The sequence below is a fragment of the Podarcis erhardii genome, assembly GCF_964252035.2.
Source record: "Podarcis erhardii genome assembly, chromosome: 8".
NCBI lineage: Eukaryota > Metazoa > Chordata > Lepidosauria > Squamata > Lacertidae > Podarcis > Podarcis erhardii.
Window position 1 is genome coordinate 70,258,507 of NC_138499.1, and position 20,780 is coordinate 70,279,286.

General features: G+C 43.8%; 1 protein-coding gene across 2 annotated transcripts in view; it reads left to right on the top strand.

Annotated features, from left to right (window-relative positions):
* The window catches only part of DROSHA (drosha ribonuclease III), an 81,815-nt gene extending 61,586 nt beyond the window's left edge, over positions 1-20,229 (top strand). For both annotated transcript variants that reach the window (XM_081872978.1, XM_081872979.1), the window contains exons 25-32: positions 1,444-1,601; positions 3,368-3,473; positions 7,153-7,294; positions 10,880-10,962; positions 11,446-11,549; positions 14,343-14,435; positions 15,277-15,323; positions 19,794-20,229. In XM_081872978.1, the coding sequence (XP_081729104.1) occupies positions 1,444-1,601; positions 3,368-3,473; positions 7,153-7,294; positions 10,880-10,962; positions 11,446-11,549; positions 14,343-14,435; positions 15,277-15,323; positions 19,794-19,924 (864 nt within the window). In that variant the 3' untranslated portion in view covers positions 19,925-20,229. The remainder of the gene's footprint in view (positions 1-1,443; positions 1,602-3,367; positions 3,474-7,152; positions 7,295-10,879; positions 10,963-11,445; positions 11,550-14,342; positions 14,436-15,276; positions 15,324-19,793) is intronic.
* The last annotated feature ends 551 nt before the right edge of the window (positions 20,230-20,780 follow it).

A 20,780-nucleotide genomic window follows, 5' to 3' on the forward strand; every position in this document is an offset into this window, starting at 1 on the left:
AGTGAATGATCCGCAGGGATTCCTAGTTTGAAGTCATCCTTGCTTTGGACAGTAAGCTTCCTGGGAAGAATGCCTATTCATTGAGCATAATGGCAAGGGTGCCATCATCTCAAATTTAACAACACCGTTAAATAATGCATCTGATGTTTATATTTTTTATATTTTTTTGAATGCCTCCATCCCCTTCACGTACATTATGGAGGTCGCCAGGAAATCTGTAAGCACTGGCAATGGTCTCTCTTCCTCCAACTCCAAATAGTATTAGAAACAAATAGTACTTTCAGTATTTTTGTGAGAATGAGTGGCATGAACATGTACCGTAAGTGATTCATGCTGAAATCCCACCATTCAAAACTACCCGTGCAGGTGGTCCACATATGACTTTATCAGTGTTGTGAAAGGGCCACAAAGAAGTTGAAATCCTCTACCTTTTCCTGTTGCGAAAACTCAGTCTAAATGATGCTGAAAGAAATCTCTGTACTCAGGATCTGCCCATAGAAAAGCTACTTCTCAGCAAACGGGGACAAACCCTTTTGAAAAATGTTAATTATGCTCCTGCAAAACCCAAAAGTATGAGCATTGTATTATCATTTAGCAAGCATTCCTGCTAGCTTCTTGCTGAAATAATTTAATTTGAAGATACTAAATTAGAGAAAGAAGGGGGAGGAGTTGATAGTGAAATACTGAAGTTACTCGCAATACACACACACACACACACACACAGTTGTACCTTGGAAGTTGAATGGAATCCGTTCTGGAAGTCTGTTAGACTTCCTAAACGTTCGGAAACCAAAACGCGGCTTCTGATTGGCTGCAGGAAGCTCAGACGTTTGGCTCCCAAAAATAGTTTGAAAACCAGAACACTCAGTTCCGGGTTTCGATCATTCGGGAGCCGATTTGTTCGGGAGCCAAGGCATTTGAGATCCAAGGTACGACTGTGTATAAAAGAAACATTTGAACCAAGACTTTTTCTTTAAAAAAATATTATGTTTATCTCCTTCTAATCCTCAGCATACAATTGCTGTCAGGACAGTGGAACAACAGAAAACACGAAAAGGGCCAGTTTTTTTTAAAATAAATAAATCACTAAAATAGCAAAAGGTGTAATCAATCCATTGAGAAAAGTTAATAAAAAATAATATTGTTGAATGTATGCAGGAAAGGCCAGAGCGCTCAAAGGCCCTAGTGACGTTGATCTTTTTGCTTCATAGTTATTTGCTGCCTTTCAATCTGTTAAAAAAAAAATGTGGTCCAGACTTTATTAAGGTAATGTGCAGTAGCCAATGAAAATCTGCTTTGTTGTGTTTCGCCCCCATGTCTCCTCGGTAATATGCAAAGTAAAAATCACAGTGTTCATTATTTTGTCAGCTCCAGCTTCCTAAATTGGGCCTTAAATCTTTCTTCTAAGTTCACGCTGTTCTCTGCGCTCATATTTCTTTACAGCTGCAAGAGTCCAATACTGACCGACAGCTGATTGAGACATCTCCTGTGCTCCAGAAATTGACCGAGTTCGAGGAAGCCATCGGAGTAATTTTCACTCATGTTCGGCTTCTGGCCCGGGCTTTCACTTTGAGAACTGTCGGATTCAACCACCTGACTCTGTGAGTTTGTTGGGCATTTCTTTCTCCCCCCCCCCCCAGTAAAGTTTATGGTTATTGCATTTTAGAACATACCGTATTTACACGAATCGTAACGCGCCATCTAATGCGCACCTCAATTTTCAAAACCTTGAAACCCCAGAAAAGTATTGACTGGCGCCATCAAATCTCATGCACGCACTAATTTCTGTGGCGTAATTTGCCCCCCCCCCCAGGTGCGCATTGCACCCGAATAAATACGGTGTATGAAACAGAGAGAACAGTTACAGCAACCGGCAAAAATTAAAATGCGGAAAATTAAACTGTAAAATAGGCCTGGAGAATGCGTTGAAAAGTTTGCTGGTGGTTCTTTTCTGAACAGGCAGCTTTGTCCAGTTTGCCAGCTGTGGATGCTCCTGGATAGGGATCGCCTGATCATGGTAGACCAACCTCATGACTGGATCACTGTAACACGCTGCCCAGAAGCACCAGCACCAGCCGGTGCAGAATGAGGCGGTCAAACTGCCGAGGAAGGGGCTGTGCCAACAAAACTGGTCCGTTTTCCCTCTTCCTTCAAGTCTTCACCCTTGTCACCCTCTATGAGTTGGGGGTGGCTTCCTTAAGTGGGGAAACTCCAGTTCTTGTGGAGACGGGAAGGTGTGGTGTAGTGGTTAAAAGCGGTGGACTTGTAATCTGGGGAACCGGGTTCGCGTCTCTGCTCCTCCACATGCAGCTGCTGGGTGACCTTGGGCTAGTCATACTTCTCTGAAGTCTCTCAGCCTCATTCACCTCACAGAGTGTTTGTTGTGGGGGAGGAAGGGAAAGGAGAACGTTAGCCACTTTGAGACTCCTTCGGGTAGTGATAAAGCGAGATATCAAATCCAAACTCTAATAAAATGTGAGGGAAACCACAAGAGCCTCACAAGTCATGTTGGGTGATAGGAATGGTGATCTACAAGGACAAAAATATCATAGAAATATTTGAAACCTATTTGCAATGACTCGCCTGTTTCGTGCTTTTGGGTGGGGCGGTTCTTTTTATAGATAATGTATATATATTATAATATGATTATACAGTCGTGCCTTGGATCCCGAAGTCCTTGTAAGTTGAACATTTTGGCTGCCGAACGCCGCAAACCCAGAAGTGAGTGTTCTGGTTTGTGAATGTTCTTTGGAACCCAAATGTCTTGATGCTGCTTCTGTGGCTTCCGATTGGCTGCAGAAGTTTCCTGCAGCCAATTGGAAGTTGCGCCTTGGTTTCCAAACGTTTTGGAAATCAAACGACTGTGATATTATATTATGATGATGATATTATTGAATGTAATATAATTATAATAATTATGTATACTTTTATATTATATATATTATATATATTATATATATTATAAATAATTTTCATTTTCAAATTTTATATCACAACTTAAACATTTTTTATTTTACCATACATTTATTGACTTCCCTCCCCTTCCAACGTTCATTTCACTTTCCCACCATTCCTGCATATTTTGATATATCCATCTAGTTCTATTCTCCTATCTTCAGTACTTATTATACTGTCAATTTTACTTTAACACTGCCAGCGTTTTCAACTGTACACAATTGTTTCCCATATACTCGACAAAAAATTCCCACTCCTCCTTCAATGCCTTGCGCAGGAGCCATGCTAAATCATTCCAATTTTAGCTTACGTGCCGCCAAAGTGAGCCCAATGCACATGTAGTTCTATAACGAGGAAAGGCTTGTTTTTCTCTCTTATCAACTTTATTGATTTCTACCTCTTTCTGTTTCAGGGGCCACAATCAGAGGATGGAATTCTTGGGGGATTCCATAATGCAGCTGGTGGCCACGGAGTATTTATTCATACATTTCCCGGATCATCATGAAGGCCACCTAACGGTGAGATTGCCACCTGTCACTCTTCTCCGGGAGCAGAACTTGACAAGTCAGAGGGGGCAGGAGAGACAGAGGGCAGGGGGAAAGAGAGAAGGAATTGCAGAAGCAGCGAGTGACTTATTCTGGGCTTAATGAAGATCCACAACCTCAGCGCGCTGCCTGCTCTTAATAAGGTTTTGTTAATTTGAAGATGTGAATCCAGCCGCGATCAACGAAGTTTTGATTCTTGCCACCCAGGCATGATGGCTTCTCTTCTTTAAAGCAGGTCAATAGCTTTAATAACCGCCATGATTAACTTATTCCACCTCAAAACTACAAGTAACGCTTGTTTCATTAACAAGCACTTGGGGTAGACAGATACTATGAACATGGGGTCTGTAGGAATGCTTTGGGGGGCAGTTTCAGGGCTAATAGGTAGCTCAAAGCAACAAACAAATCAAGTTTGCCTTTCTTTTTAAGAATAGCTGCTTCGTTTCAGTAACACGCAAGTGTCGGGTGGTCTCTCTACTGTTCAACTAGACATTTATCGCAACTTGCTTACCTTGCCCCATAGAACTGAATGGGAGCCCTTTAGAATCAATCCTTCTACCCTAGCCGAATACCTCCCACCATAGAAAGGCTTTCCTACTCATGCTTCTGCCCCCCCATCACATGTGGTCCCAGGGCATGGCACGATGAGCCGCTTAAAACCACGACAAACCAATCTTTGAATAAGTACCATTGTTATTTGTTGTTGTTTAGTCGTTTAGTTGTGTCCGACTCTTCGTGACCCCATGGACCAGAGCACGCCAGGCACTCCTGTCTTCTACTACCTCCCGCAGTTTAGTCAAGCTCATGCTGGTAGCTTCGAGAACACTATCCAACCATCTCGTCCTCTGTCGTCCCTTTCTCCTTGTGCCCTCCAGCTTTCCCAACATCAGGGTCTTTTCCAGGGAGTCTTCTCTTCTCATGAGGTGGCCAAAGTATTGGAGCCTCAGCTTCACGATCTGTCCTTCCAGTGAGCACTCAGGGCTGATTTCCTTCAGAATGGATAGGTTTGATCTTCTTGCAGTCCATGGGACTCTCAGGAGTCTCCTCCAGCACCATAATTCAAAAGCATCAATTCTTCGGCGATCAGCCTTCTTTATGGTCCAGCTCTCACTTCCATACATCACTACTGGGAAAACCATAGCTTTTACTATACGGACCTTTGTTGGCAAGGTGATGTCTCTGCTTTTTAAGATGCTGTCTAGGTTTGTCATTGCTTTTCTCCCAAGAAGCAGGCGTCTTTTAATTTCGTGACTGCTGTCACCATCTGCAGTGATCATGGAGCCCAAGAAAGTAAAATCTCTCACTGCCTCCATTTCTTCCCCTTCTATTTGCCAGGAGGTGATGGGACCAGTGGCCATGATCTTCGTTTTTTTGATGTTGAGCTTCAGACCCTATTTTGCGCTCTCCTCTTTCACCCTCATTAAAAGGTTCTTTAATTCCTCCTCACTTTCTGCCATCAAGGTTGTGTCATCTGCATATCTGAGGTTGTTGATATTTTTTCCGGCAATCTTAATTCCGGCTAGGGATTCATCCAGCCCAGCGAGGGCAAATCAAAGAGATAAGATGAAACACATCTCAGTGCTCAGTCTAGAAATGATATCATCCGGTCAATGCCTGTGCATTTCCAGAAAGAAAAGGGTCGGCCGTGGTTGCAGCGTTCGAAATTTGCCAGGCGCCTTTTGCACCTGGCTATTGACCACTTACAACTAAGTGAAGATGCCCATCGACCAGGAGGGCACCAGTCGCCTCCACCATCTGGAGATGCGTGCCTGGGGATCCTTGGATTTCAACTGTTTTCACACACTGATAGAATCACACCCTGTAGAATCCTATCCGTTATATGTTATCTGCACAATCAGGATGAATTTAAGGAACCCAAAGCTTGTCTTGGAAAACACGACTTTTGAGCTGCTTGGCCCCAAAATGGCAACCAGGCACTGTAACCCCAGTTTAAGGAATCCTTTGGCACCAAGCTTGTACATCTGAGTTTCTGCATAGTTAGGGCGCCATTTTGCTACACTGACTAGAGTGCGACTACAATCCAGGAAACTCGCTTTTATTTACATATAATGATCCTATATCATTCGCCTTTGTGCTAGCCAGAAGGAGAAGCCTCTCCTAGAAATTTCTTTCCAAATGTGGCCAAACCTTTTTTTAAAGAGTTCTGCAGCACAAAGAAGACCCAGTTTTGACTTATGCTGTCCATCCCTTCCAATCCTCCCTCTCCTTTGCTCTCTTCTACATATTTCTACTCGGCCAGTAGCCCCGAGGAAGGCTAACCCCTGATTTCAAAGACCCAAGTGCTCTTTGAACTTGCAGCTGAAGTGCAGGGCATTTTAAAGTTTAACCAAAGTTACGTTTTAAACAGCGAGCACGTTTTCCCTCCACACCGCTCTCTCCCTCGGTCCCCTTCCTCTGCCTTCTGCCCGAAACCTTCTCTTAAGCATAATTCGAGCCTGTCTCCCTTCTGTCTTCTGATGAATAAATATGACATGTTAAATTTCCTTATCAGCGGGCCTGCCCCCTCTCCCAAGCTCCCTTTCATCTGATCAGACTGAAATAAGCTTTCAAAAGTTGCTTTTATGTTTCGGGCGCGCGTTAACGTTTCGTTTCGCCCCGCTCTTGTGCTTTGCCAGCCCCCGCCCGTATCGTTCCATCTTTCACAGAAATTTCACCTCAGCTGTTCACCCAGCCTTCGCATCCTATGCAAATTGCAGTGTGCCATTAGGTTCTGCTTTCCAAGCCGCTGGTTTGCTGCGGACGTTGCCCCAACAATAAGTTGCGTGCTTGTTCTTTTGGAAAGTGGCTGCTGTTAATTAAAGCGCTGGGCTCCTCTCTTCCTGTCAACCGGCTCTCAGTTCTCATAGTACTTAATTCTTCGTCGCCACAGGTGGCTGCATTTTTTGACAATTAACACTGCAGTCCTCCTGCGACGGACACATTGGGGACCAGCTCGCTTTGCCCGGTGTGAGAGGATTACGTGTTGCCAAGTCTATTTACGTTAAATTGGCTGAAGCCATAGTAATATTCACGGATCCAGGATGAGAGCGATAAATCGACCGCCTGTTACCGCGGCTCTTGCAACATCCTTTAGACAATTGGAGAGGATTATATGTAAGCAGCACCTTAGGCACCTCCATCATTAGCGAGTTACACAGAAGCTCTCTCTGCTTTGTATTCACAGTGGAAGCAAGAGCACACTTCTGTCGGCAAGAGAAATTGAGCTTGGCATATTTTCTGCCCATTAGCTTGCTTCAACAGGAAGCTGGACACGAGTCGGGTGCTTCTGACCTAAGACAAATTGTAGTATAATCTCAGGATAAGCGCAAACCGTGGTTTGCCAGTTTGGACCAAATGGTAAACTACAGATTGCCTCAAGCTAGGAAAGGAGGGGGAGAGAAAGAGAAAGTCTTCTCCTGCGTCACTTTGGGGGTGAGGGACCGAGCAGTTAACCGTGTGGGTCATACAGATCAGCATCAGAAGAAGGTCCCTGGTATTAAGTGGTTAGCATGAGCGGCAACTTGGTGTAGGAACAAAATCTAGCAGAGGTGATTCGGTTTCTTCTGTTTTGCCAAGCAACGGCTGGGGAAATGGTTCCTCCCCAGAATTTTGGGGGGTGTTCTTACCTGAGTGCTCTCTGTTGTGTCGGTAGCTGTTGCGGAGCTCCCTGGTCAACAACAGAACGCAGGCCAAAGTCGCCGAAGAACTGGGCATGCAGGAGTTCGCCATTACAAATGACAAAACCAAGCGCCCCGTGGCCTTACGGACGAAGACGCTGGCGGATCTTTTGGAATGTGAGTGCCACCATCTTCTGTTTTCTCCCAAATGAAATTAGGGGTGACGTTAAAGGTGACAGCAGATAGCAGAAGCGAGAAAGGGAAGGTTCTGTGCTATAAGAGATATTTTGTTTAAAAAACAAAACAAAACCCCCAAAAAACACCAAGCGGGTTTGGTGGATTCTGGAATCCATCGAGAATGCACATGTCATTAGTTCAAGGTACTATTTGGAGGGAGATTTTGTTTCTTTAAACTGTGGTTCTGTTGCATTTCTTTTGCGTTACCCAAAAGGTATATTGAGCTGTGTGTGTGTATTGAGGTATTGGCGTGTGTTTGTACACTTACTTACATTTAATCGATTCATCAAGTTACAGCACCCGTCAATTAATGTTGATGCCTACATTGGCTCCCAGTACATTTATGAGCATAATTATGAGTGTTGGTGCTGACCTTTAAAGCCCTAAACGGCCTTGACCCAGTATACCTGAAGGAGCATCTCCGCCCCCATCATTCAGCCAGGACACTGAGGTCCAGCACCGAGGGCCTTCTGGAGATTCCCTCACTGCGAGAAGTGAGGTTGCAGGGAAACAGGCAGAGGGCCTTCTCGGTAGTGGCGCCCACCCTGTAGAACACCCTCCCATCAGATGTCAAGGAAATAAAGAACTATCTGACTTTTAGAAGACATCTGTAGGCAGCCCTGTTTATGGAGGTCTTTAATGTTTGATGTTTTATTGTGTTTTTAATATTCTGTTGGGAGCCGCCCAGAGTGGCTGGGGAAACCCAGGCAGATGGGCGGGATATAAATAATAAATTATTATTATCATTATTATTACTATTAACTTTGGCCATAGCAAACCACATTGGGGAAGGGCTGTGCAGGAGTTTGTACCAGAGGGAAGGAGGGTTGGAGAGAGGGAACATGTGATTCTGCAGCTCGTTCTTGATCTCTTAAGACGGGCAACCAACATGGTGCCCCCCAGATGTTGCTGGACTAGAAATCCCATTAGTCTTAACCAGAATTTCCAATGGTTGGGGTGCTGGAAGTTGTAGTTGAACACCTGGAGTGCAGGCACCATGTTGGGTTACCTCCATCTTAAAGAAATCATGAACATTACATAGCATGCGGCAGTACAGCAAACATTCAGTATCACCCGCTTTTAGGTGCCCCTTTGCAAGTACAGAAATAAAGGGGAAATAGTTCTTTATTATTTCATTTTAAATACAGTCAATTTTCAGTTTTGTAAATGGCATTGATTCTGAAGGTACGGTAACGTAAACCCCCATAGTGAAGTTTAAATCCCCTTTCAGCTAATTTTTTAAAAAAGTTTATTTGTTTTTTTAAGGTTCTCCTTCCAGTGCAAGTGAAGTGGCAATAAATAACGGGCCAAGGAAGTTAATCCCTATCCAGAGCATTTTAATACATTTTGTGAGTTGAGCAGGTCCCGTGTCTCTTGCCAAATCCTTTTAGTAAATGGAAGTTGTTCACAAACAATCATGATTGATATCCGAAGCACTGGGAGTGTATACTTTGCAGAGATTTATTTCTTAGAAGTTATAGTCTGCTGGCTAAACCACAGGATTTAGAAGTCCAGACTCTGTCCCCAGCTCTTCAGAATGCTTCATTAATTTGTCCAGATGTTGACAATTCAGTGACTCAGTTTTCAGCTCTTGTCAAGGAGAGGTTACAGGCAGAGCCCAGGATTTGCTCTTCAGTGACCTTGTACTAGAGAAGGAATAGGCAACCTGGCGTCCTCCATGTTTTCTAGAATACAACACCAATCAGCTTCTGCCAGGGTTAGCAATGGCCGTGGATGATAGATTTTGTAGTCCTGCAACATCTGGGGGGCACCAGATTGTCTATTATTATTATTATTATTATTATTATTATTATTATTATTAGACCAACTGTGGTGAACTGCATGAGGAAAGGAAGGAATTGCTTAGAGGAGCAATTGCTTTTAAGGAGCAATTGGGATCTGTCCAGTTAAAGCATTTAGTGGGTCTGGGGTTAAGGAAGAGAGTGAAGGGGGTTCTTAGGAGTAAGTCGAGGAGATGAGGTCTCCTGTTTTGTAAAAAGAAGAGCATTGTTGTTGTTGTTATTGCTTTCTATTGATTTATTGGTTGGTTGGTTTGTTTGTTTCCTGTGTAAGATATTCTGTTTTTTAATGTTCTATTTTTATATATCCTGTAAGCTGCCCAGAGTGGCTGGGGAAACGCTGCCAGATGGATTGGAAATAAATAAACAACAGCAACAACAAACAAAAAGGGGTTCATACCATAATGCTGCATTAACCAAGAAACATAACTTGATATTTATTTGCTTTCCATTTTTCATGAATAAAACTCACGACATTGTTAATTCTAGTCTGGTCTCCCAAGAGATTTATGTTTTGAGAGTTTGAACTCCGACCCAGAAGCAAAGGGGGGAGGCCAGAGTGGACACATGTAAATCGAGGGACAACGTTGTTCTCGGTGAGACCGTGCAACGACCAACTTCTCAATCTGTACGAAGGACGCCAATAGTGTAATGCAACTTTAAAGGGTCTTAAGGAGGGAGAGGCTGTTGGGAATATGACCTGCTTCACATAACCAATTCCCGACTTAACAAGCCAGCATTTGGAGGGCGGTGCATGCTGCTCGGAGCATCAGATGTGCTTATTAGTCGACCGCAAACTTGTCAATGTGGCCTCGTGCCTTCATCCCACATTAGATGGAAGCTGTAAATTGGCAGATTAGACATTCAGAGGTGCAACACTGCTATGAGATTGCTCCACAATGGCCAGCCCACACCTCCCACTTTGGAATTAAAAGCAAGAGACACTCTCATGGAGCTATAACCCATAGGAACCTTTTCCCCAAAGGAGGTCGGTTGACCCTCGCAGCCGTTGAAGTGGCTAGAAGAATCACACCCTCTACAACATGACCTCCCTAAGCCTTTTATGTGCTTCTGGATCGGGCTGAGTTCCTTCCGCTCGCACCAAAACATGCAATTTCACAGACTGAATCCCATTCCACCCGTGTTATTTGATGATACAGACAATCGGTGGTCCACCCCTCTGTTATTTCATTTTCTTTTCCCTTTTGGAGACTCTCACCTTTCGGGTGCCCTTTGTGCTTGGGAGCCAGTGTGGTGTAGTGGTTAAGAGTGGTAGTCTCATAATCTGGGGAACCGGGTTCGTGTCTCCGCTTCTCCACATGCAGCTGTTGGGTGACCTTGAGCTAGTCACACTTCTTTGAAGCCTCTCAGCTCCACTCACCTCACAGAGTATTTGTTGTGGGGGAGGAAGGGAAAGGAGAATGTTAGCCGCTTTGAGACTCCTTCGGGTAGTGATAAAGCGGGATATCAAATCCAAACTCTTCTTAACAGACCTCCTAACTCTTTGTTATGTTCTTCACCTAGTTCCAAGGTGGTCAAAAAACTGTATTCGCCAAGCCATCTTTCCCCCCCTTAAGACGCACTCAAGCAGCTGAGCAGCCCGGGTTCTTAGCTCAGAAATATTTGCTGTGAGAGACCTTGAGAGCACCAGAGATTCTCTGCAAGTGTAAACTCTTTTTACCCAGAGAATAACATTACTTGCATATTTGGTTTTCCTCCCTTCCAGCCTTTATCGCTGCTCTGTACATAGACAAGGACTTGGAATACGTTCACACCTTCATGAATGTCTGCTTCTTCCCACGACTAAAGGTAGGACAGCTTGGAGTTTTATACTTAATGCAGCAACCAATCTGGGTTTGCCACAGAGTCCCATCTTTATGATAATTAAAACCTTTGTTCTGTTGCATGCTCCTGCCAACCTAGCAGTTCGAAAGCACATCAAAGTGCAAGTAGATAAATAGGTACCGCTCAGGCGGGAAGGTAAACGGCATTTCCATGTGCTGCTCTGGTTCGCCAGAAGCAGCTTAGTCATGCTGGCCACATGACCCAAAAGCTGTATGCCGGCTCCCTCGGCCAATAAAGCGAGATGAGCACCGCAACCCCAGAGTCAGCCACGACTGGACCTAATGGTCAGGGGTCCCTTTACCTTTACCTTCTGTTGCATGCACATACTTTGGCATAAACTTAAAAAACAACAACATTAACTTGGAGCAAAACTCCTGTTTTTAACCCTGTTTCCAGCCTCTTCCTGCTCCTCTAATTGGAGCCTGTTGTTATTTCTCTACATTACAGGAATTCATTTTAAACCAGGACTGGAACGATCCAAAATCCCAGCTCCAGCAATGCTGCTTAACTCTCCGAACAGAAGGGAAGGAGCCAGACATCCCTCTCTATAAGTAAGAAGCCTTTCCCCTTCTTCCTGCCATAAACTAATTATAACTTCGTGAGCCGATCTCTCATTTTCAGCTCCACACTTGGCGTTTATTTTTGTCTCTATATCCGTATGACTCGGATTAAGCATCCTCTGCCTTTTTGTTTAAAGAAGGGATTAGTTTGCCGTTTCCCCTTTTCGATCTCGAACTCAGCTTCAAGCGCCACAAATGTAGTCGAGAGCAGCTGCATGTGGAAGAAGGGATGGCTCTAAATTCAGTGGATGGTGGATCATTTGATCCTCGCCGATAAGTTCGCATTTGCCCACCCAAAAAATAGTTTCAGTGCCTCCCTTCGCACGTCAGGGAGTGGGAACTGCTGCTTTAAGCGGACTCTGTAACTCCTGCAAGTGTAACTCTCGGTAGCAGAGTTGCTGCTTGTCTTCAAAAAGCATGATGTTTGATGGAGTGAACAGAGTTCAGGCTTGCAAGATCTGCTTTGTGGGGTGTTGTGGTTTTTTTAACCCAGTCCCTGAGATCCTCCAACTAGAAGTTGTGCAAAAGACATAAACTTCATATTAAAGAATTCGGAGCCCAGGAATATAGAGATAGAGGTGTGTGTGTGTGAGAGAGAGAAGGAGATAATTATCATAGAATTGCAGAGTTGGAAGGGACCGTGTGAATCATCTAGTCCAGTGTTGGCCAAACTTGGCCCTCCAGCTGTTTTTGGACTACAACTCCCATCATCCCTAGCTAACAGGACCAGTGGTCAGGGACGATGGGAATTGTAGTCCCAAAATAGCTTGGCCAACACTGATCTAGTCCAATCCCCTGGAATGCAGGAATATGCAGGGATCGAACCTGCAACCTTGGCATTATCAGCGCCACACTCTAACCCACGGAGCTATCCAGCCTAATGGAAGAAAGCACACAGGCCTTTCCGAAGATCCACCCAGGGCCACCTCAATCTTTCTTCATTTTGGCAGTTTAATTTTGTGGGGTGCGATGAGCTATTTTGTTGCTGTTTGGCCGTCGGAAACCGCAGGGATCTCCAGATCTACTTTCTGCCTTCTCCTGGTGCAGAGCGCCCATTGTGCAGGGCAAAGAGAGCCAGAATACAGCAGGTGTTCATCTCTCGGTGGACTCAGTTAGGGAAGAGCGGGGAGGCTTTGCGAACCCTCCCCTTTTCCAGCTCGTTCTCCATTTCTGCCGTTCTTGAGCTGAAGCAGGATGAGAATGGAGAAGCTCCTGTTTGGCTGGCGTGTGATACCAGAGCATTTGCACAGAGGCAGGGAGGACGTGCTTGTAGAAGGCCACAATTTAAAATTTGGCTGGCATGCATGTCTATGGTATGGGAAGGCGACAATTTACAAAAGTTTTACAAACCATATTCTAAGGAAGAATTTGTATAGAGTTTGGGAGAAATACAGAAATCTGCTGGAAAGGAAGACACCTCTGTGGCTATCTCCTATTGAGGCTATTACAATAAAGAGAATTAATAAGGATAGACAGTGGACAACTGACAGGGAATTGCTATGCTTTACAGAGGAATTAATGGAAAGTGTAAGGAGCCATGTTACAGACTGGCTACAATATCATCAGTTACATGCAATGTTTAAAATAGACAGGGAAACTGGGTTTTTGTGGGGGGGTTTGGACCAAAGCTCACAATCTGAAAAAGAACTCTTACAAAATGAAGAAAAACTTTGATCGAAAATGTTATTAGAATGGGAAACAAAAGACGAGCTTATCAAAGTCCCCATGACACGCTGGGCAATAGATACAGGACACGATATAGATTTTAATCTCTGGGTTGGGGGGACTTTGGAAAAACGATCTGAAATTCTTACATCATGTTATTCCTTGAAGGAGAACTACCTGAAAATGATTTACAGATGGTCTCTAACTTCGAGTAGACTTGCTAAGATGTATAAGACTGACTCAGATAAGTGTTGGAGATGCAATGAGACTGGTGACTCCCATCTTTTGACAATCCATCTGAGAGCTGTCGCGCCCTTTAAGCTGTATCATTTTCTCCTGGACTCTGTTTTGTGGCCACAGGAAAGGGACAGAAAATTGGGAACTGGCACGGATGGAAGGATTATTGTAAAATGTTTTAAAGTGTAGCTCAGTAATGAAACTTTGACATTCAAATGGTCTAGCGCCTCTCTTGCAATGGATTGTCTTGTTTCATGGCGGGTGGAAAGAATGTATAGATCCATAGGCAATTTGGGATGGGCTGTTTGGTTGACTTGAAGCCGCCATTTGTCCATTTCCGCTGTAAAGCGTTTCCTAAATGTACCTTAACCGCTGAAACTGCGTAGAACCAATACTCAGCGTGACATTGGAGATGGATCGGAGGGAGAGACGGGAAAGAGAATCAAATTTATCGTTTGTCTGAGAACTCGTGTCTCATCTTAAAATGGCTGCAGATTTATATCAAACTCTTCGTCCAAAGGGAAAGCTGCCTGGTTAGTAGTGACAGATCCTGCAACTTTCCGTTACTGATGGGGCAATTTGCAGTAGCTGCCATTTAGAGCGACAGCGTTTGTCACAGTACCTTATATTTCTATCCCGAAGATCTGAATTTGCCAAAAAGTGTAAATGCCTATAATTCTACACCAAGCGTACATAAATACTTCACTTTTAAAGCAATGACGTGTTTGCAGTGCCTTGTAAAATAATCCATAAAGTGCTGTTTGTCTGCAATCCCGTGATTAATCTTTGCAGACAGGGGGGGCATTTCTGTTAAGAGGCCTTAGTAAGTCCTGCTTTCAAAAGTGTGACTTTTTTTGTGTTACTGTCTTTCCTGGGACTTAGGACTCTGCAAACAGTCGGACCCTCTCATGCCAGGACATACACCGTAGCTGTTTATTTTAAAGGCGAAAGAATAGGATGCGGTAAAGGACCAAGGTATGGTAAATTTTTGAATACATGTTTATTTAAACAGGTGTTTTGAGAGCTACAGGAAATCCCTTGGCGATTTAGATGGTGATCCTTAAGAAAGCGAATGCTAGAATTCCCACTACTCCCATTTAAGTCTGTATCTGGCCAAAATAAGATGTTGCAGAGAACCTCTATAGCTCCACGGTTAGGGTGCCAGGGACAGAAGGCCTGGGTTCGAATTCTAGTTCAGCCGTGGCCTTTCTGAGCAACCTTCAGACAGATTAGTCTCTCTCAGCCTGCATTTCCATTAATGGAAGAACAGCAACACACTTTGTAGGTTTGTATTGAAGATGAATGCGAAAAGCATCTTAGGGACTGCACAGCGAGGGTGCCAGCTGCATGATAAATAATATTTAAAGGGTTTCTCCCTCACCATTGATCACCTCCTTGTCCGGATTGCACTGATTCTAAGAATAAGATAAAAATAATTCCTAATAAAATATTAGCGGGAAAGTGTTCTATTTGCTGTAATATCGCCATCCATTTTTCTAGAGCTGTAGAGTTTGCCTGTTTGTTGGTTGGTTGGTTTTAAATTTAATATTTTCATTAAAACAATTCGCCGAAGAATTATGAAAGGGGAAGATCTTAGTGGTATTGATCTGAAGTTTTAAAAACAACTCACTGGAACGGGTTTGTGTGTGTGCCTGTGCATGAAGGGTTTTTATGGGAACAAGTGCCCAATGATTATTTGAAGAATTAGTCTCAGCAGAGCCATCAGAGTGGTTGCTTCTCGGAAGCTGTAGTTTACTCCATAAATACATTTGCCATGATTTCTCCCCCTTTCCTTTCCTTTCTTTTTTTAAAACAGCATTCAGCAAGCAGAGATGTGCGCAGCAATGGATGCCTTGGAAAAATGTAAGAGACTTTTTTGGATTATTTTGTTCTGGGGGTTGGGGCAGGGAATGTGCAAGCATTACCTATGGTTGAGAGAGAGAGGCAGAGAGAGAGAGAAAGTACAAATAAAACAATCAAATGACAGTCAGCACCAGCATCCCCATCCACCTTCCCCCTCCATTTCTTTTAGACCATTTTGAATTGAAAATTTGCTTACATAACACACACATTTGGATTAAATAAAAAATGTTCCTTTACCCAGTGAGGCAGAGCCATTACAAAAGCTTCCTGGCAAGTGGGTCTCAACAAGCCAGCCGTGGGAAATATTTTATTATTATTATTCTTTTAATGGCCAGGGCTTTAAAATCGCTCTATCATTAGACCACAGCGACAAGGTTTTCTGGGCTAGCAGCAGATACGGCTATGTGGCGCCGTGTGAAATTAGAGATCGCATTTCCAGGTAGAGAATAAACCAGACTCTGTTATGACCCAACTCGGATAGCCAAGAAAGCATTGAAATCCAAGTCCTTTCTGTTGGGAATAATTCAGGCTGAAATTCCCAGTTGTCAAAAAAAGGTTATGTATGCCACTACTGAGGCCCGTGTTTTGTTAGCACAAAAATGGAAAATGAGCAAGGTCCCAACTAAAGAAGAATGGCAACTTAAGTTGACAGAATACGTGCAGCTTGCAGACTTAACATATAGAATGAAAGAACAAGAAGAACATCCTGTATCGGGATGCTTTTAATGTTTGATGTTTTTATTATGTTTTTATATGTGTTGGAAGCTGCCCAGAGTGGTTGGGGCAACCCAGTCAGATGGGTGGGATAATAATAATAATAATAATAATAATAATAATAATAATAATAATATCATCTAAACCTATAATAATATCATCCAAAACCTATAATTAAACATATAGGAAGTATGTGTGGGTCATTTTTATTTTTCAAAATGCAGTGATGGTTCTTGCTTTCCCTCTCTGATATGGACATAAGTTGGAAGGTTATTCGTGGTAAGGGGACCTCAGGTCATGTAGTTTGGGTCTGAGCACATTGCGCTTTTCACTATTGGTCTTAAACAAATGTGGTGTCAGTTGCGTAGACTCAAGGAAAGATGTGGCAGTAAGCAAGTAAGCGCAAAACTGGCCCTCAAGCGTTTGCTTTGAGCATATTTGCTCAAGGTAAAGCGATTTAGCGTGCAGCTTCAGCCTTGAAAATTCAGCAAAGTGATGGCAGGTTTTCCATTCTGTGTTCCTTTATGTGTCCAGCCCTCTCTCCCTTTGTAAGCATAATCCCTCCAAAAAGTCACAATATTTCAGGCCTAGTTGGCGGGGAGTCGGTCAAGTGAAGTGCTGAGCTCTCTGGCCTTGGTCCAGCGAAGCACTTAAGCCCATGCTTAAATTCAGGCACACGAGTCATTCCACTGACATTCATGATCTAGGCATTGTGATTAAAATAAAGTCGGCGCTTTGCTAGATGGGGGCCAGAGCGCTCACCTTGCAGGATTGATTGCAAAACCCGCAAGCTGCTGCCAAACAGGGACTTAAATCTTTGTGCTACAACCCCAGATAACTCTTAATCTCATTGAAATCTCTGGCAAAAGTCACCGTACTTTTATCTATCAAGAGTTGAGCTCATCTGCTTACATCAGCCAAACAGTCAGTAGCCTTCAGCAGGTTGTCTTGGAAGAATTAATATCATTTTTTTAAACAGGTGCATTTAAAATGTGCGCTCTTGAGAGAGGTCCATTTTTACGGTATGATTTCTTTCCCTTATTTCCTTTTGTGTACGAATACGGAGCACGAATGTGGCATGTGAAATCTCACCTCTCTGCCCCCACATGCAAGATTTTCACCTTCTGTACTCCCCTGAGTTAATCTGAGAGCCTCCGAAATACAGAAAGGAAAATGACGAAATAGCAGAAGAGCATTCTCTCCCCCACAAGAACTTCCGTCTAAAGCCATCAGAGGTTCTTAAACCCACCGTGTGTGTCAGGGCGACTCAGATCTTACAAGGACAAGGGCTTTCAAGCGATTCTGGGGGAAACACAAGCGGGAGACTTCACCGAACTTTTGTCATCCATAAGTGGCACTTAGTCTGGTACATCAGATCTGCAAGAAGAGTACAAAAGGACCACATTTTGCACAGGAGTGCCTTTGCAGTACCAGAGACTTAGCGGCTGGCGGCATCTTCCAATCTTTTGAGGAGAGAGACCCGGGGAGGGGGAGGGGGAGGGAGAGAGAATGGAATGGCTTCTGCAAGAGGAGGTTGTTTGTTTATGGAGATGGCCTTGGGTTCAGAAGTGGCTGAGCCCTTCATTCAAGTCTCCTCCTCAGCCTCTTGCATCAGCTGTGTTTCCTATAATGTCCCCGAAAGCCTCATCTTCCCAAGGACACCAGCTGTTTCTGCGTCAGCACTAGCAAGTCAATCACAAAGAGCAATTTCTCATCTGGCACCACATCCGATGGAGGCGACGCTTTCGCCGGCGACCTTCCACCTGGCATCGCCACTATGGATGATGTGTTTGTCTACCTTATTCTGCACCGCTCTTGCCCAGCAGTATATATTAACTTCCATTGGCTTCTCAATTGTATATATTGGTTTTTAAGAGCTGAACAGCTTTCCCCCCCTCCCCTCCCTGATGCCCATTATGGTGGTAATGGGGGGGAGATTATCTTGATTAGCAGCAGATGGAGCCCTTCTTGTCCTTGATGAAAAATGATAGCTTCCCAAAGTACAGAGACTTTCCCAGCATAGTTCACTGATCTGTTACAAATTTTCCATAAGGATACTCCATTCTGCCCCCCCCCCCCCCGCTAAAATGTTTCATGGTAGAGGCTCGCAAATTGCTCAACAAGTACATTTTGGTAGCATCTTCAAATGGAGGAATAAATAGCCAGATTCAAATTGTTGATATATACATAAATATACATATACACAACCATTCCTATTGGGTAACATGATTTCCCACTCACCCATTGTTTGACTTGGAAAGATCCCGGAGGCAGCTTTCATTATAATAATAATAAATTTTATTTATACCCCACCCTCCCCAGCCAAGACTGGGCTCAGGGCTGCTAACACCAGGTATCAAAACAATTGATTAAAATACAACTTAAAAACAAGATTAAAATACAACACTAAAATAATCAAGTTGGCTCTGCTTTTGTCTCCAGGGTGTAGCATTGCTCTGAAGTAGCATCACCTAGGCTGAAGCTACACATATATACAAAACGCTGTGAAAATGATTTTTTTTTTAAGTTTAAAATCTATATATGGAATTTGCCATTAGCTCACCAGTGCCATCTAGGGTCACATGTGTATAATGCATTTAAAACATTATATTTGCAGCTGTACGGTAAAGGTAAAGGACCCCTGGATGATTAAGTCCAGTCAAACGTGGCTATGGGATTGCGGCACTCATCTTGCTTTGAATCTGAGGGGGCCAGCATTTGTCCATAGACAGCTTTCCGGGTCATGTAGCCAGCATGACGTAACTGCTTCTGGTGCAATGGGACACCATGACATAAGCCAGAGCACATGGAAATGCCGTTTGCCTTCCCACCACGGCGGTATCTATTTATCTGCTTGCACTGGTGTGCTTTTGAACTGCTAGGTTGGCAGGAACTGGGACAGAACAACAGGAGCGCACCCCGTCATGGGGATTCGAATCGCCAACCTTCTGATCGGCAATCCCAAGTGGCTCTGTGGTTTAGACCACAGTGCTGCCTGCTGAGTCCCTAGGCAAAGTCCTGTGTTTGTTAAGTCACTGGCTCCCAACCATTTTGACACAGCCAGCACACATCTTTTAAATTTTTATATATGGATGTTTTATGATGGCCTATACCAGCGGTTCTCAACCTGTGGGTCCCCAGATGTTGTTGGAGCTCTGGCCTTGCTAGCTAGGGGTGATGGGAGTTGTAGTTCAACAACATCTGGCGACCCGCAGGTTGAGAAAGGCTGGCCTATACAGTCATACCTTGGTTTTCGAACAGCTTAGTTCTTGAACATTTTGGCTCCTGAACGCCACAAACCCAGAAGTGAGTGTTCTGGTTTGCAAACTGTTTTTGGAAGCTGAACGTTCGACAGGGACTCCATGGCTTCCGATTGGCTGCAGGAGCTTTCTGCAGCCAATCAGAAGCCATGCTTTGGTTTTCAAACATTTTGGAAGTCGAACGGACTTCTGGAACGGATTCCGTTCGACTTCCAAGGTATTTGTAATGCTTAATAAAGGTTTGGCAAAGTACAATTTGGGGGACGTTTTGGCTGGGGAGAATGCTCTATTCATTCATGAGACTCTCTGGGAAGACTTGGGTGAAAGTCTCCTATTTCCACACCCTGACAGGAATTTTGACCATGAGTGTGATAAGTAAACGTATTACATGACCGTAGCTGAAAATGTTCCTTATTCCTCCTGATGTAATAGAATAATGAACACTCAGAATGCCTGGCCTTTATTTTAACGCACGAAACATTTCTTCTTGCCTCAGATAACTTTCCTCAGATGGCCCATCAGAAACGATTCATTGAGCGGAAGTACAGGCAAGAGCTTAAAGAAATGAGGTGGGAAAGAGAACATCAGGAAAGAGAGCTGGAGGAAGCGGACGACATTCGGAAATAAGTACAGGCCATGGAAGCAAATGGTGGATTTGCCTGCTTAATAACTTTGATGTGGGCCTGTGGAGACATAGCCTAGTTTTGCGTAAAGGATGAACGAAGTCTGCTCATTAAATCATGTTTCATGTTAATTGTTACTTTTTACATAAAAGAAGAAGAATGTGTTTTATTCCATTTTTAGCTAGTAAAGTTTTATTCACGAGGCTTGACGAAACAATTTCTTTTAACATTATTTCTGAAGAATTGTGCTTTTTTATTTTCCATCTTGAGTTTGCGGAATAATAAAGTGTTTTATTTCAAAACGGGTAACCGTCTCTGAAAAGGAAAAGCTTTGTGTTCGTCAGAGTCTTTAATCATGGGAAATAATAAGGCAGAAATGAGATGCTGCTTCCAACATCTCGCCTTGATCTCTGTCTGGGTTATGCTACCACTGGAAAGACGTGGGTTAATCTGTGCTGGGGTTGGATCCAGGGAGATGAGATGATCTAGCTCAGGAAATATTTCCTCAGTACAGCACCTGACAGCAGGATAAATGAGGAAAATCTAAGCATCATTCACAAGAGATGAACCAAAACGCTGGGTTCCATAAACAGCGTCATCCGTAAACGAAATCTGAAAAAGAAGATTTGTTTATATTGTGCACAGTGAGCAGATTGTGCATTCTCTGTCCTGTATTTTCTTGAAGGTATTTCCACAATCAGTACATACGTACGTACATATATACATACAGTTGTACCTTGAAAGTTGAAGGGATTCCGTTCTGGAAGTCCGTTTGACTTCCAGAACATTCAGAAACCAAAGCGCGGCTTCTGATTGGCTGCAGGAGGCTCCTCAGCCAATCGGAAGCCCCATCGGACGTT